The sequence below is a fragment of the Megalops cyprinoides genome, chromosome 10 (assembly GCF_013368585.1).
Source record: "Megalops cyprinoides isolate fMegCyp1 chromosome 10, fMegCyp1.pri, whole genome shotgun sequence".
Classification (NCBI taxonomy): Eukaryota; Metazoa; Chordata; class Actinopteri; order Elopiformes; family Megalopidae; genus Megalops; species Megalops cyprinoides.
In genome coordinates this window covers 16,057,078-16,074,799 of record NC_050592.1, presented here as the reverse complement: position 1 = coordinate 16,074,799, position 17,722 = coordinate 16,057,078, and the positions used below count along the sequence as shown (strand labels likewise).

Genomic DNA, 17,722 nt, shown 5'->3' with positions numbered 1-17,722 from the left:
TGAACACCCTCTATACGGTTTCATTTATGTAGTTTCTGCATTTCTATTTTTGTTTAGGTTAACACCTGCTGTCATTTTTATGGTACAAATACACACATTAAAATACAGACATACATTAAACATTAATGTGAATTTTTTTTTTGTGTATACACTGTGTATGTATATTATGCCTCCACATATGACACACGTAACCATGTACATATGCAAGTGAGGTATATGTGATTAGAAATTAATAATACATTTGATGAAATATTATACCACACAATGGTTGTCACTCAAACCTTATGAGAGAACCCATGGAGAAAGGCTCCTTAAAATAGCTGAAATTTGTGTAAAGTCTAATAAACACACAAGCACAGCCAGTATGTATTAGAAGAACACAGAGGGATTTTCTGAGGAGAGGACAGGTGTTGGGGCTCACTGCTCCCCTGTATGTCTGCATGGGGACTCGCACCTTTGGCCTGTGCAGCCGAGCTGTGGGAGTATCCAAGCGAGAGGAGAGCCATCTCGATCAGCTGGTTGAAGAGCATGTCCTTCCTCACCAGTACGAACTCTGCATGCTCCTCCTTACTGTCGAATTCAATGGGGCTCTCATAGTGCTCCACCACACAGAACACAGGCAGCATGTTGCCTGGGGAGACCGAGAAACCAAGGGCATTCAAACAGAAATATACAAAATCTATAGCATCTCTATAAAAACCAACAGTAAAAGCAATATTTGCTGTGTTTATTAACAGTAAAACACTGACTCAAGTATGGATAAGTAAAATGATACTAACATCTGACACATGCTCCTCTTGAAACTTTAAAATATGTAATGATTCTTACTCATTCAATCAATGAACCACTACAGTATTATATGAAGTCTAAAGTAACCATCTCTCTCTCTCTCTCTCTCTCTCTCTCTCTCTCAAACACACACACACACACACACATATGTAAGAAACAATGAAAGTATGCAAGAAGGGAGGTCATCAAAACGGTCCTCTTCTGGACACAGAGGAAAAGACTTCATTGTAAAGGCACAGGTCACATTAGACCTGACATTAAACTTCCCAGTATGCTTTGCACCCACCTCAACCAAGCCACAGAGCCATGAGGCACAGGAGGCTATGTAAACAGCGCTACGCCATTAGGACAAGTGAGGTCTGTACAATCCTTGTCTAAAACTGTCCTGGCATTGAGGTTTGCTGTGCAAATATCACATAATACCAGCCAGCTGAAATCTTCTATTCAGGAATTTATGGAACTTATAACTCTACCGGCGTCAGAGTAGCTTTTTTTATACAGCCCCTGTGATCTGTGGCATAATATTAATGCACTCTGTTTGAGAAGCTGTAATAAATTATGTTTTTAATGCTCGTACCAAGAGCTTTCTTAAGATGCAAACATTCCTGGCAAACAATCAATAAATAGGGTAATCGCGAGCAGATGCCAAGGAATGTGCTGAAGTGAGGCTTTTCCATTTTTAATAGATAAAGATCTAACAATAAAGACTGCTGTGTAGGTTCATTTCAGGATCAATATATGCTTTGTTTTCAGTGAAGAGGAAAAAAAGACTATGGTACATATTATTCAGCTCACACAATGCATAATGCTGCCTGCAAAGTTCAGCAAACACTCTCCAATGCTCAAGATTTCATAAAAAAAGGGATTTCAGGAGAACGACAGACTGGGGTAAGGGCTGGATTTGAAATGTGAACAAAGACATAAAAACTAAATCTCATCTGGTGTTCAATGATCAACTATCATTGCTACAAATATAACCCCTGAGAAAAATTTGTGCTCTTAACAGTCCTGCAAAAATGTTCCAAGTTATGTACATTAAAGTAAACTGCACAGGGGAAGAAGCAGTTTCAACAGCAAACACCAAAATAAACCTAAAAAAAATCCACTTCCTGAAAGCACACAGAGCCTAAATTAAAGAATGGTAATATTACTTTCTGAAATTAACACCTACCATATTACCTTTGTTACCACGTCCAAAAAACAGCCTCATTATATAAAAAAATGACAAATCTAAAATGTGAAGAGCTCTTTCAGGGACCACAAGTTTCTCCAATAAACAGCTGGCACAGAGAAACGGTGCTGCAGTAATATGCAAAGACAATTCTCCAAACAGCTCTCTAAATGTGTGTGCGTGCGTGCTCACACTCACACAAATATTTTGTCTCGATGCATACACTATCAGTACTCAGCCCTTGAGTTAATGCAGCCCTTACCCTTAAGAACAAATCAAGCCATGTTCTTTTATACTCTGTTCTCAGTCAGAATAAGACATTCACTGCGTGGATCCAGAAAAAGGCCCATTAGTTTAAGGAATAATGAGTCCCTTGCTGGACACCAGCAGCATGCATCGAGCACTTTTGTACAGGTGCATGCCTAACACATTCAACTGAAAACTCACAGTTTAACCTCTGATACAGTCACTAGGTGAAGTAGTGGATTTCTGGAGCTACACGGAATAATCTGTCATTGCGATGCAAAGTGATAGTATCCTTTTAAAATAACCTCTCTTATGGCAGGTCTTCAGGAGATGTCCTGAGGATTTGAGGGACACCCCGGACAGCTTAGCCCCCGTGCTCCCCAGACGGGCCCTCCCCAGGGGGCTCCCATTCTGCTCCAGCCGAGCGATCTTGGCGGGGGGACCCTTTGGCTCCCCGATGCTGTTGGGCAGCTCACAGTTCTCCTTCCCCAGACACGCCTCGCTGAGATGCTCCATCGCTCTCAGCACCGCTGCTCACAGTCACCTGCACGTTTGAAAACGCCCCACCAAAAAAAAAAAAAACGGTTATAGTTCTGGCAGATGCTTTTATTGGGTGTGATTTAAGACCCCCACCCACCACCACCATGTAAAAGGTTTAGTCACTAGTCCAGTACTGTGAACTGCTATAAAAGGCTATGAAGAAACAATGGTAACTAGCTAGTGCATATAAACATTTGACAGAGCTTACTAAACCTGAAACATGCTTGTTCAATGCACGCAACTAACATACATCGAAATACACAATCTATGTAAACCAAATTTATTTTCACAATAAAAAATGTAAAGGACTTAGTCCAAATGATTTAAGCACTAAAAACAAAAACAAAGTACATATTCGATGAAAAAAAATTCTTGAGTATAGGATATTAGAAAACAGGACTTCTTGCACCTCATCAGTCTAAATAATGTGTATCCGCATGACAAAGGCTTCACTAAGAAGTTTTAAAAGCGACTAACTCATAACCTTTTATACAAGGATGGACGTGGCTTCTATCATGTGTGCTGTAAACTATAGGCAAGACATACTACATGTGTATGAGGCAGGGTTTATTATGGCTGTGAAAAAGCAAAGACGCAAAACTGCTTTTAATTCCTTACGTTCGATAAATGCAAGTTTAAATCAAAAGTAACAATAATGAATATTCACATCAATTGATAAATTCAATGAATCCATGTGTCAAAAATATTGTGTATAAAGAAAGGACAGCCTTTTCGGGGTTTTTATGTCGTGGTTTTCACACCATTTTTTAATGAGTGCAAACAGTTTACATTTACAAAAAAATAAAACCAAAATATTGGTAAATGAGTCATTTTTTGAAATACAATCTGCCTGCTTGATCTTGGTGATTGCACTGTTTCGTGCCATCATTGCAATTTCCGTTTTTTAAGACCATGCATTATGTATGCTTGTCCCACTACTGATTCCCATGTGGTAAGAAACAAGCCAATTTTTATGCAAAACACATTAATTTGCAAAAGGATTCCACTCCAGTGCTAACTGCATTAAAAAGTACAGTATAGTAAAATGTTAAAAGCCTTGAGAATTACCAAAAATACTTATTTATTGAATCTCAAAAAATCACGTCTTGAGGAAAAGCTGGGATTACATGACAGTATGAATTAAATTATCACTTGACCTCATCTAAACTCAACATAGTCAAAGAAAGGTGCAAAAGACTGACTTTTGATCGTCTATTTTTTAAGCTTAAGATACTGTATAAAGCATTTCATCATGCCAGAATAACTGATGAAAATTAAAAGTAGCCCTTAAAGACAGCACTAATAGGCTGTCTTTAAAGACTACTTTTCAAAGTGGTAAAGCGCATTACATTATAACCAACTACTCGTGACTAAAGTTGGACATTACAGGGAGGAGCCCATACAGCAGGGATGCAGGTTACCCCACAGTTCAGAGTGTGTGTGCGTGCACACACACGAGCGCGCACACACAGTTACATAAACTATGGAAGCCATGCAGTCAGCATCTCAATCTTAAATTCAGTGCACAGCATTCACATTAGTACAACATACCTATGCATATTGTTCATATACACATATACATGTTTTACATTTAGGTTTACATTTACTGCACCACAGATCTAAAAATGTACTCTTCATTCCTAACTAGAATTTCAAGTACAAGTACATGCAGACCTTAAATTTAAAGTTTCAGTTTAAATTACTTCAAGTATATTGCCTGCAATGATTCCACATGAGAAAGGCAATGTGTGTGCGTGCGTGTGTGTGCACTGTGTGCGTTTTATTTCCTCTGGTTCCTTTACTATTATTTTAGTTATTATTAGACAATTAAATATGCTTCTGTCAGTTCTTAACTATCGTTGACATTACAAGCATCAAATGAATTCAGAGATCACATATTTACAAAGTGAAGACATCCACTTCTACTTTCTTGGTATATTCTCGCACAGACAGTTATGCTCGATGGAACACAAAATACAAAGATCTTTTTAAACAGGCATTTACTACTATTATAACTAATTTCCGAATGCTACACCAACTCAATCCCGACTCCGGATCTAGTGAAGATCCAGGTCAGGATTTTGAGATGACCTTTTAAAAAGACAGGCAGGAGTACTATCCAGAAACATAAACAATTTTGCTGAACTCAGTTAAATTAACGAAACCAACCTGAAACTCAGCACTTCAAAACTCGAAACCATATAAAGTCGTCTGGGTGAATAGCGCCTTCTTCAAGTTCGTTCAGACGATGGAGAACTTCGGCGTTTGATGCTTTCTAGGTCTGTATGACAACAGATATCAACAGCCTTCCGATGGAATATTTGTTTTTTTCACCGAAGGGAGAAAAGGCGATTCCCCAAAACAGTATACCAATTACATAAAAGTGAAAACAAGTGAGAGCTGTGCCGCCAATCGATAGCATTGGTAAGCGTTTAATTCAGAAGCGGCTGAAATATGTGGCTAGCTAACATATTTAAAACACTAATTGGCGTTAATGCTTGCGAACATTAAATGTTCGCCATGTTAAAACTAACCGTAGCTACTCACCTGAAATAATGCTAAGAAAAGTAGCTAAATACTGTAGCTAAACCGCTGTCTAGCTAGATATCGGTTACAAGTGCAGCGAGTTCTGTGCAGTTCATGATATCGACAAATCTACCAAAAATAAAGGAAACGAACAGCGGAAATGCAAGTAAACAATTGGTGATATATATCATTTGTTTTCAAGCTGTAACCATCCTGTGTAGTCTACGGCTATGTAGCTAGCTATAAACATCTCCAGCGGTGCGTTAGTTTAGCATCTACTGTCCAGGAGGAAGAAAAATGAGGCGAAAATTATTTGCCTTCTCACGTGAAGACGATGTATGATTTGCAGATATAAACAGGTAAAAGTGCGTTTTAGTTTCCAGTCTCGAAGACGGATTAGGCGTGCTATTAATGCATGGTAGGTCCCTGCGTTGTGTTCTGCTCGTTTTATTCGTACCCGGACGGAGCTCCTCTTTCTTTCTCTCTTTCCCTCTCTGTGTCCCCATTAAATTATTAGTTGTATTGACTCATCACTCCCCTCGCTGGCGCTGTCTGTGCTTCTCCTCTTTCTCCTCATTTCTATAGAAAATAACACCCGAACCGGCTGGATTTAAAGCGCATTTCGAGTAGTTGGAGACAGCCTCCCGTGACGGCCGCTGTCTTGGCGTAAAGGAGACCCGAAAATAAAGTAGAAAGTGGAAAGAAAACGGGGAGGATGGTGCGATTTCCGGCTGTGCGCGCAGGAATTTTTAATCAGCTTGATTAGAGTGAGGCGGTTCTGCATTTATTACTGAATAACACACGCGCGCGCGCACACACACACGCAGACACACACACACTTGCATTATGCGAATGAGAAAACAACGCAAAGGACATCGGAATCGTGAAAATAGGTCTATGGATATAGTCGGAGCTTTGACCATAGCATCGCGAAAAAATAATAGCAAAATTATGCTGTGTTGTTCTATGTCCGTCGCATATTCCGTAACCATCTGATTGTTACGGCATGAACTAAAGATAGACTACAGTCGCAGGTTATTTTATTAAAAATGTATCCCATGGAAACAAAATGCAGCTGTTCTTTTCCCTGTATAAGTTTCTCTTCAGAAAAAAAGTATTGTTTGATTGTAAAAAGTGACTATCACGCTATAAACATACCAGTCCGTAATTCTGATTAACTTTGAAATTCGACTGTTATGCGAGTGTGTGAATTCTACTCGGCTTTTAACGCATCTTGGAAATGCATTCCTAAAATGTCCGGACACACACACACACACACACACATCGCTGTTCGGTATAAAAGCACGCACCATATGGCACCAAGGCAAGCAAGGAACCGCGAGCGAATTAATTTTTAGCTTGGTAGAATAGCCAGAATATAGTCTAGGAATTAATAACACATGCTGCACACACAACCGAGTCACTGCAATCACAGGTGACACGGCGAGCAGTGCACAACCAAACCCGGAGCTTATTAGCCGCACTGAACAGATCGAATTTCAGGACTGACGGAGCCTAACCGCAACACAAATGACACTCGCATAACCTCATGAACACTTGTGGTGGTGGTGAAGGGAAGGCGGGGAGGGCTTCAAGACCCAAATCCTCAACAGTGACATTAAGTAGGTTCACTGGTAGTGCATCGTAAACGCGTTGTATTTCATTGTATTAGAACTTTCCTTAAATAAGTTTATACACTCCCTATCTGTGTTCTGTAATGCACGAAACATTCTCATGCGTTCTCTTTAAATCTGGGAATGCTTCAAATGATTATTATTCTACAGAGAGAATGCTTTGTTACTGGGGTTATTAAACATATGCTTGCATAAACAAAGTACCAACAGCTCCAGTTGCCACACAGGGTCAAGCATTAGGAAAAATAACAAAGATACTTACAAATTCTGAGATCAGAGCACATGGAATCCTGATTTAGATTATGAATGCATATATGGTTTTGATCACAAAATAACTTACTTTGTGGTTTCACCGAAGAGACTTAAGGCTCGTTCTTCAAAATGAGGGACCTAACCAAATATTTTATTAGTCAACCTGTCGTTTAACAGTAGCACAAGCCGAAAAGTAGGCTAATACTCCTTCAGATACATCTAAACCAGATTTATGTGATATAATAATAACTCCATAGGATGAAAATACTGTCAAGTTAAGTGCTCTTTCTCTAATTATAATAAATACAGGAAACTGCAGAGGAATGCCATCACAGGAAGAAGAATGGAAAAGAACATGCACAAAAGGAAACATACTGCAAGTCACACGTTAATTACAAAAGAGGATTAAAATGGTAAGAAAACTGATATTGCATTTACTTCCAGCAAACAAAAGGAATTTTGATCATTTTGGTGGTATGGCTAGCATATCACAACCTGTCCTTGTTATGAACTTTGAAAGAGTAATAACAGAACTTGTCAGTACCATCAAGCAAAATCTAATAAAAATAATATCTCTGGCAGATCTCTGCCATTGGAAGAGCTGAGTTAGGAAATGCATGGAGTTACACCAGGCATATTAGGCATATTTGTCAAGTATAATACAAACACATGATTAATTTGCTCAAATCATAGGTGGAATCAATGACAATAAGTAAAACTGCTACTGTATGAACCACAAGTGTATGAAATGATGAACAAATGGGCCAAAGTTACATCTTTTTGGTGATACAGCTGCATGGTTATGGTATTTCTCTCATGCCCCAGAGGTTTCAGTTCAAGTCACAACCATTACAGTAGATGTGTAATGTTTACATAGATATTTAACTTGGATTACTTTGGTGAACTGTTGAGTATGTATTAATTATGTCAATATTACCTTACTGTAAATGTTTTGGAGAATTAAATTAAAAATTTTCTGTGTTTAAATAAAAATGTCAAATAAAAATTGCACATTACAATATAATCAGAATTATATGAATAGAGGGATCCTACTTAAAAAAATAATTATCAGCTTCAGAAGCATATGTTCTGTAAGAGGAGAAAAAAGAAAAAGAACAGAATTTTACTTTTTGATAAATAATGTATAAATAAATAAATTAAATAAATAAATCACATCACACATTGCTGCCACCTACTGTCCCAGAGAAAGAACAATGGCAGTGCAGTACACATTCAGAAGTGAAGTTCAGTGAAGCTAATGTAACATCAAACACTGTTTCACAATTACAACAAGGACAGAAACATATTTTATTATCCATTATTTTATTTACGATTATCAAATGTAAAGGATTATCAGGTTAATATTAAACATTGTTTTCATTAAATATAATTCACTTAAACATTCTTTCCACCATTGTGTTATAGTGAATATAGTGATGTGCACTTTGAAAATATTGTGGGATTGCAGGTTCACCAACAGCATAGAAATATCAGAGTGAACAGAAAATTAGCACTTCACAGTATAAGGTTCCTGTTGACCTGGACACCATGACTTCTCATAAAAATGACAGAAGAACAATATCATTAGCTTAGAGGTTACACTGAACATGTCAAGATCTTTGTTCTACCTCTCGTTATCTATCAAGTGCATTCTCCATGCTACAGTAATGTTGCCCTTCTCCCCTAAAATTGATTTCCAAAAATATATATTGGGACCAGTCACACAAATTAGATCAGAATAGATCAGATGCATATAAGTTGAATACTATACATCATTGGAAGGAGAAACAAATCCATTGACTTGTGCAGGTGCATGATTACATTTAGACAATGATTATAACATTATATACTAGCTTTCGAGAGCTGTGCTCTGCTTGATGTGCACAATATTTTTGGCTAAATTCATCACCTGAAAAAGTGCTTTACCCCCTTCCGGTTCATCTAAAAGCAGAAGATTGACCCTTTGCTTATTGCTTATTTTTTTTAAGTCAGTCGCGGGGTTGCCTCAAATCGAAACCTGGAGCTTATTTGAAAAATATGTATTAAGTGTTAAGCTTTACTAGTTAGCTGACAGCAGTTAACTGCATAGCCTTATAATGCCAGTTATGTGCTGTATAAAAGCTATTTTGATTGTTTATTTTTTATTAAGTTCAGTTTCTTACACAACTTTATTTTATGTAAGTACAGTTGAATTTTATAACATCCAGTTTACATGTCCTGCGCTGAAAGCATACATACAGCACATAGCAGTGCATGAGAACAGAGAGCATGCTTTAGAATGGACAAAGTTTGACATGTGTCACTGACTCAGGTTTATGTTCTTCCTAATGTAACCTCAGGCAACAGAGGCAGGGTGTGACAGAATTTAATGTCTCCTTGCTCTTCTAGTACAACCAAAACAGCAGTAATGCTGCTTAATAATCTTTGATAGCCCCTGTGCCAGTAAAATCTTTAATGGTATTTACCTATCTAATTGAAAATGCATTTCAGTCAAAGGTTTCTGCAGTGAAACTGACCAATAAGGTGACTACTACTACTACTACTACTAGTACTACTACTAATAATAATAATACACAAATACAAACCATTTAGGTAGTTTATGGAAAACTGCAGGATATGAGCGCTATATAAAAAGTGATAATAGGGAGGGTGGACCATTCAGCTTGGGTAAAGTAATCAGGGTTCATCTGTGTTTATGTACAGTATAAATGTAATGCAACATAAGGACCCCTTTGCTAATCAGTGAGCTGTATTAAAGCTGGAATGGATATGCCCTCTGTTTGTCATTAGGAGAATTCTTATGCAGCTTCCATCAGACTGGGGCTTTCTGCTTTTCACAAAGCTCTCATTACTTTACCAGAAAGTTCAATACCGAACCAATGCTCACAATGTCATTTCCGAATCACTATGAGCTTGGTATTGTACATACAGGCCTAGAATACATTGGAGGTGATGAAAAGGAATGTGACATGCTGTTATTTGTGTTGCTATTTGAATAGTAGTTGTAATGGAATCGTAATACTGGACAGGTTTGTAGTCGCTACAACAAAGGGAGAAACTACACAATACCCTTGTATAGTGAATGGCGCTAAGAAGATTACATAATGGTCTGATGTCAGTAAGAGGTGAGTGTATGTTGTGTGCAGAGGAAAAAACAAGTCGCGCAAGGTAGCGGTTTCACTTCCTCAAATACATTCTAGTCATGTGATTTCTAACCTCTAATACCATGAGTTGGACAAAAAACAACAACAGTGGAATGCTGCATTCTTTTTAAATAAGTAAGTTAGATCTCCCCTAGACTAGTGTGTACTGACTCATTGAAAGCCCCTGTGTGGTCAACCTCCAGCAGAAATACCAGAGACAGTAGATCCATTCCAGCTATAATACAGTTCAGTGGTGTTAATCTAGTGTAAAACAATACAGGCAATCATGGCCTTGCAGCTTTGTTGTTTGGGACAGATGTTAACAGACATTTTTAGTGGTTCGGATTTGTCAAATTTTCACAACTGGGGTGATCTTTGATTCCATAATAGACTATAAATGGTCCACTGCTTTGAACCTTAGTACAATATAACCGTGTCCATTCAAAAGAGCTGTACTTTTATGGAGGATAATGATGACCTGGTTGCATTGGCCTCTGGCCAGCCAATCACAGATTCAGTCTGGCAAAATCAAATCTTATACATAAACCAAAGAGTTTACTCCTAGAGGCATAGTGTATTTTCTATACCACTACCTTTATTGTTAACATTGTTATATTGATCTTCATATAGGATTATTATGTATATCAGGTATTTGTCACTAAACTGCAGCAGAGATTTTTCTGTTAAAATGAATCTACAGCACATTTGATACAGAAAGTAATAAAGCCTTTATTCACTGGACTCACATGTTCTGTGCTTGAATAAAATAAATCATAATTACTGTGGTATTCCTTAATAAGTCAGTGATTTGTCCTGGCTGATAACAGCATGATAGAAAGAATGTTTTTTTTTTCCTGCATCCATTTCTGAGGTGCTGTCTTCAGTGACAACATTGTTAACTACATCTTGGTATAAAATGGATGCCTCTCTATTGTAACTCACATTTTTTCTGCAATATATTACAGAGATGAAGAACAACAATAACTGCTTAATTCAAAATGATCAATTTATAATCCCTGACATTATGCGGGTGTTATCCAGAATGTTCACTTACGTAGGTGTTGTTGTGATGTTTTTGTGTTTGCCACTTGTGGTGTTTAATATGCATTAACAAGATTATTTGGATTGCTATTACAAATCGCTTTCCATGCATTTAAACAGTTTGTGTACGCAAACAGCATGGGGTAGAGCCATCAATGCCTTTTTTAGCTCCCGTAATAATACTGAATATTAAGAAACTATAAAGGAAAGTGAATTAACTAGACTGAAGCAAAGGTCTTGGTGTGGATTTAAATACACGGTTTCGTTCCATCATAGTTAATGTGACACTCTGTACACATCCGAATTAAACAATAAAAAATAAAATGAATGTAATATAAACTGAAGCAAGACATGTCAAAATACATGCTTTGCACATACCTGGGAGCATTATGTATCAAAAGAGGATTCAAAGATACACATGCACTGAAAAATGGAGTGAACAAAAAATGACCAATACCAAAATGTTAAAGCTTTATTTATAAGAAAATTCGAGCATTAGGCCTGTCGCTTAGTGTGACTGCTGTGGAGAAGTAACATATGCAGCAAGGTGTCACAACAGGAAATATGTTGGACAGAAAAGTGACAGACAAAAAAACAAGAGGGTGATCTGCAACTGTCCTCTTTGTAGTGTGATGCTGTAAAGAGTGTCTGTAAAGAGCCGTACTACATTTGAAAACCTGTTGTGCATGTTGATGCTGTGGTGCACATTATGGCGAGTGAATGAATGGAAAGTAGAATGGAGACAAAAAAACATTATTTCCATCCTAATTTACCCTTACTGTACACTGCTCAGTTTTGCCAAGTGCAACGTCTAAGCAGTCTACAAGGTTAGTGAGAGCTGTGGCTTAACACAAGGGAGCTTTTACAGAGGGTTGCCGGGAAATACATATTTGTAGTATTTATAAAAATGATCAACTCTCCAGGTATTTTAGCCTGTCCAGAGACTGAAAAAAGATTGTAATGTACTGATGTACAACAATGAACTACACGTCTTATATATGCAGTAGATGTTGTATTATGTATATACATTTTACTATATGTAAATAATGTATGTACCAAATATAAAATGTATATATAAAATAAATGTGCATGAAGAACATCATATTACATCCATGTAACAATTATGAATTATAAATTCATTCATGTTATGTCATTAAATCAGCTAAAATGTATCATTTTATTATGCGAAGTAATGAAACTTATCCTCTGTAAGGCCTGCTGTTTTGTTAAATTTCACAAAATTTGAATTTTTTTTAATCTAAAAATAGCAGTCAGAGGAAAAAGGATGACTCAACAAGGTATCTACCTGGTAACCCTTACCTTAAAGACTATGAACTCTTAAGGTCTGTTTTGCATTCTGTGCTGATGCTGTATCCGAAAATGAAAGACGTAAACATAACTGTGCCACTGTGCTGTTGCACGTCGTTTGTGGGTGATATTGTTTAGATGAAGCGGAACTCCGCTTCGACAGCCTCCGCTGATGGCAGGGGAGTGATCTGCACGGAAAAGCTGTGCCCTTGCAGTTTCTTGGTAACTGAAAGAGGCTGCATTTCTGCACAAGATGTGTGGTTCAGGTCTCGTACAGGCCAACGTCCTGAGGCCCACAGCTCTGTGGATGACACTACAGTGAAGGGATTTGCAGAGGGAGGCTCTAAAAAGCAATCATTCTATCACAGACTATCTGTGTGTTGTGTGTGTAGGAGAGTGTAAGAAAGAATATTTATCGGCGCATCGCTTATTTGTTCCTCCAGCTGTTATTAAATTATAAAATATATTAGTCATACAACAATCAACAGACATCAGTTTCAAGGCCTCTAAAAAATTACTTTTCTGTCACTGGTGCAGGGCGGTGTCACATGATTAAATAATTAGAGCTCTAATCTCTGCCTCGTGGATTGCAACATATCAGCAATTAATAAAGTTAGAGACAGGACTGTGTGTCTCTGAAAGGGCCTCTGAAGATGTCTTTGTTCCCACTTTGTTGTCTAAATGTAGAAGAAGCCAGAAGTATTGTGCATATTGTATGCCTGTCCTGCAAGTTGCTGCAGTTGAATAGATTGCCATGGTAAAGTGGGAAGAGGGACAAACTCACCTCTCTAAGTGTATGAGAGAATGAGGGCAGGGGTGGCTCAACTTTTTAGGAAACTGGTGTCCAGCACACTTAGGCTGGAGGGGTCCACACAAGTGTGTGGAGGCAACCCGAAATGTGGTTCAGACTCCCACAGGGGAGAAAGACTAGGAGCACAAAATGCAATATGAAACCCATGATAAAGTGCAGATTGGAGTGTTACACACTGACAGACAACATATGTGAAAAAGGGAAGCTTTTAACACCATTTCTGTCCTTTTATTGGTGACCATATTATTTACATACATCTATATAATGTTTAAGTTTTTTTGTATATGCATATACATACACATAAACACACATACACATATGTATGTATCGATATCTCACGTTACATTATTTGATGTATATTGTACTGCTATCTCTCAGTTTTTGTACAGGAGGACTATACAAAGTGTAGAGTTAAAGTGTGTCAAAATTATTAACTCTTAACTTTCAGGATTTGGAGACACAAGCCTACGTAAACAAGAAAAGGAGTGTCTCTAAGGTACACTTAGAGACACTCGCGCACACGCACACCTTTCCATGAATTCTGCAATAGAACCAAAGTGAAATTGAGGTAAACATTGTAAACATTTAATAAGTCCTGTATTTTGCATGTAACCTGCCTCTGTCTTAAAAGATTGAAGTAAATAGAATATCACCCCCTGACAAGAAGATGTTTCAGAAACAATGACTGTGAGACATTGACCCGGTCAGGATTGTTACTCTAAAGATCGATTAATTGGATGGTACAATCACGGCTGAATTCTCCTTTTCAATTGACTAATCCCTTCAAGAAGTAAGTACTAATACGCGGTCTGTATTACTTGTTCTACAGTACCGCAATAAGAAAAGAAGAGCATGGGTGTGTGCTTGTGTGCATGTGTGTGTTTGTCTGTTTGTGTATGACTGTGTATATGTGAGTGTGTGTGAATGTGCTTGTGTGTGTGTGTGTGTATGACTGTACATGTGAGTGTGTGTGAATGTGCTTGTGGATGCGTGTGTGTGCGCGTGTGTGTGTGCGTGTGTGTGTGTCGTAAGGAGTGATGATAGAAGTGGGGGTATCGCTGCCACACTTTGAGCAACAAAGAAGGAAACCCTGTTTAAAGGGCTTTATTTGAATATGTGGGTGGGTATTACAACCTCATCCTTGCAAAGTAAAGCCCAGGATGTGCTTTACCCCAAATCGCTAGGTTTCTTTTTGCTGCATTACCAGAACAAAGAATCTGGGAAAACCTACACAGATCTGATCATGACAAGCATAAAATAAAGAACAATGACTTTTTTTGAAGTAATGAAAATGTGCATAGTCTTAAAAGGACTGATTTAAATTATAAGAAGTTAAAGGCATAAGAGAACATTTATTTCTAATCGTGTTTGTGCGGCATTGCCGGAGATAGATGCTATTCAGATGTTACACAACTGTCGCAGTGACTAGCCGTGACAAAATTAACATGACGCACTTTCATCGTTTTACCTTTCTGAAGAGAAAATTTGCCAATGGTTCTGCAAATGCTGCATGAATGTGTAGAAGACAAAGAACTCTGGTGCTTTTAAAATGTGGTGCAATTGTGGAATGGAGATTAATGCAAGGCTATGCAAACACAGACAAACAAAAAAACACTCCTATTGAATTAATAGTAGGAGCCATATAATGAGGGGCAAGTACTTGCAGAAAGTTTCCAATTAATGGCATAAATTACCTTTTATTAAATAAAAAAACTGTCTGAAGCTGCCTATGAATATGTATCTAAGAAGATGTGTGTGCATGCGTGTGTGTGTGTGTGCATGTGTGTAAGAGAGTGAGAGATTGTCAGCCCCGTTATGTTTTTGACTCAGAGCCCTGGAATGCATAAACAATCCTACAAAGATACCGTCTCTAAAACTGGTTGCAGCTTGCCACCAAAAGTCTCTGAATCATTGTTAAAGTTTTTTCAACCTCCATTATGAATCATAACAGAGCTCTTTTAGGGGAGGAGGAATCCCCACACAGCTACATATTAAATGGTAGACAGGTCTCTTATTGACTGGCGACAGTCGAATAAATACATTTGCTGGCAGCAAAACGGGTATTTACACTACTTCTACTGCAGGTATAATTTCACTGTTTGCTGAGCTGTTATTTTACTACAGTGTTAATTATGGAGATGGTAAAGGGGAGTAATGGTTTTACCTGGGATATCAGCCCCCATACCCCCCCCCCCCCCCCCCCCCAACCACCACCTCTCAAAAAAAAGCATACCAGCCTTCTCTGTGCTCAACAGGAAAAATTACTTTTAGGGCCTGCTCAAACAACCAGTTAGACACTAAAGAACTTTAATGTTATTTGCATGAGCTTCAGGTTTTAACAAGGGGCTTGCTTTTTTTCTTCTGAATTAAATTAATCAGAAACTCACAGGCAAGCAAAACAGGCAATGTCCGAATGTGTACATCTCATTGTAAAATGCTGGTGTCTTACTACCACGTTTAAACTTCCATGTAACTTGTACAATCAGGTGAGCGAAGGCGAGGCACGACAAAGACCTTTGGGCTCTTTGACACCCTTACTTTTGCCCGGCGAGTATCACACTCTGAAGGTGACGGCTTCTGTGCGCTTCTGCTCAGCCTCAGACTACGCGGAGGGAAATTTGGAGGAAAAAACAAAAACAAGGCTGAGCCCAACAAGTGCAGATCTGTTCCTTGTGCGGCAGTCATTTGACTTCACTGAGACGCTCTACTCCTGTACCGAAATCATCACTGATGTACTGTATAGTTTAATTGGTCTCAGAGGGTCAGGGCATGTGAATGTTGTTTTCTCGCTCTCCCCCTATATTTACTGCATTCTATTTACATTTTCAGAATTTTTTTCAACCGCAGCGATTTTGTCGTCGCTGTTAGTGTGCATCTACGAAGGAATACAAAAATTTCACTGCGCACCTGGCTCCTATATCCATTTAAAGAGGTGACAAACATTCGAGTGCGAGGACTACAGTCCCACGGTGTCCTCGCCTTCGCCTCCTGCGAGAGCGATCTGACAAATTAAGTGCCAATTAAGCACGAATGTGATGCAAAAGTGTGACCGTGAAGAATGAGATGGAGATCACCTGGGTGTTCCCAGCAGCTCAGAAACACTCTCTGATTCCATGCAATTATCGAAAATGACTCAAAGTGTATCGCTTTAAGATTTTAGGGTCCGAAAAAGACTCCAGCTGAAGTAATCCAATTTTGGGCTTTAGGTAAAAGCAATGTGTTCTGAGTTCCAATTGATCCTTACACATCCAAAGTGAATTTTTATTTTTACTTTATTTTCGGGGAAAAAAAAATCACTGTCTTCATATAACCCTTTCATTTGGCTGAAAAGTCAAGCTTTATAGTAGAAACAAAGATTTATCAGATCAAACAACACTAAATATTAAGAGGTGAATATGAATATGAATATCTGCTATAATAACAAACTTACTTTCCAATTTAATATTAGAGAAGAGTGCATTAACAAACCTCTTTGGCTCCGCTGTCAAGATAAAGTATGAAAATGAGGTTGTCATGCCAATAACAAAGGTTAATACTTTTATCTACAGATCGCATCGGATGTGCTAAAGCACGTTCGCAAGTTCTGTGTGACAGTAATAAACCGTGAAGACCGAGTAAGACCGAAAGAGCTACTATAACGTTCACAATCTGAAAAATGCAGTCTTTGATCTCGGTCAGCACTTACAAGAAGAGTCAGTGTCTAACAGGAAAAAAAACCTTGTCTTTATTTTGCGTCACAGTGACCAAAGGCAAACATTCTCCGCTTTCAGGAGACCCTGGGTAGTATGCATGGTGATACAAACAGGTAAAGTCTCCTCAGGTCTCTTGCTGTGCTCATCAGTATTTGTGCACCTCTCTGATGTAACATAAGATGTGATTACCCTCTCCGCCTCATTAACAAAACCCAGAAATCATGTGTGGGGGCATGAGAAATGTGTACCCATTATATGTTATTACAACTGATACTGAACAGAACCAAGGTAGATTAAAGTGAGAAAGAGTTTACTAAAAGCTAAATCCCCCCCCCCCCCCCCCCCCCCACCCCCAATTGGTTCTGATCTGCAACAACATTGGCTCATGGAATTTTGTAAAATGCAAAAACCCATGAGCAAAATGAACACATCAAAATTATAAAAATCAGTTAAATCTGGAAGGAACTAAATTAAAATTCATTGCAATAATTAATTCTTTAGTACTGCCAGTAACATTCAATATGACAATTCTGTAACTGAAGGTATATTTGCATGTGTGACATCCAACA

At 38.3% G+C, this 17,722-nt stretch overlaps 1 protein-coding gene across 4 annotated transcripts in view; it reads right to left on the bottom strand.

Annotated features, from left to right (window-relative positions):
- LOC118784556 (DNA-binding protein SATB1) overlaps positions 1-17,722 on the bottom strand; it is a 51,797-nt gene that overhangs the window by 31,828 nt on the left and 2,247 nt on the right. For 3 of the 4 annotated variants that reach the window (XM_036538845.1, XM_036538848.1, XM_036538847.1), the window contains exons 1-3: positions 4,916-5,533; positions 2,512-2,750; positions 455-631 (exon numbers count right to left, since the gene is read on the bottom strand). In XM_036538845.1, coding sequence (XP_036394738.1) covers positions 455-631; positions 2,512-2,722 — 388 coding nt within the window. In that variant the 5' untranslated portion in view covers positions 2,723-2,750; positions 4,916-5,533. Of the gene's footprint in view, positions 1-454; positions 632-2,511; positions 2,751-4,915; positions 5,534-17,722 lie in introns of those variants that run through there. The other variant, XM_036538846.1, reaches the window with a different exon arrangement.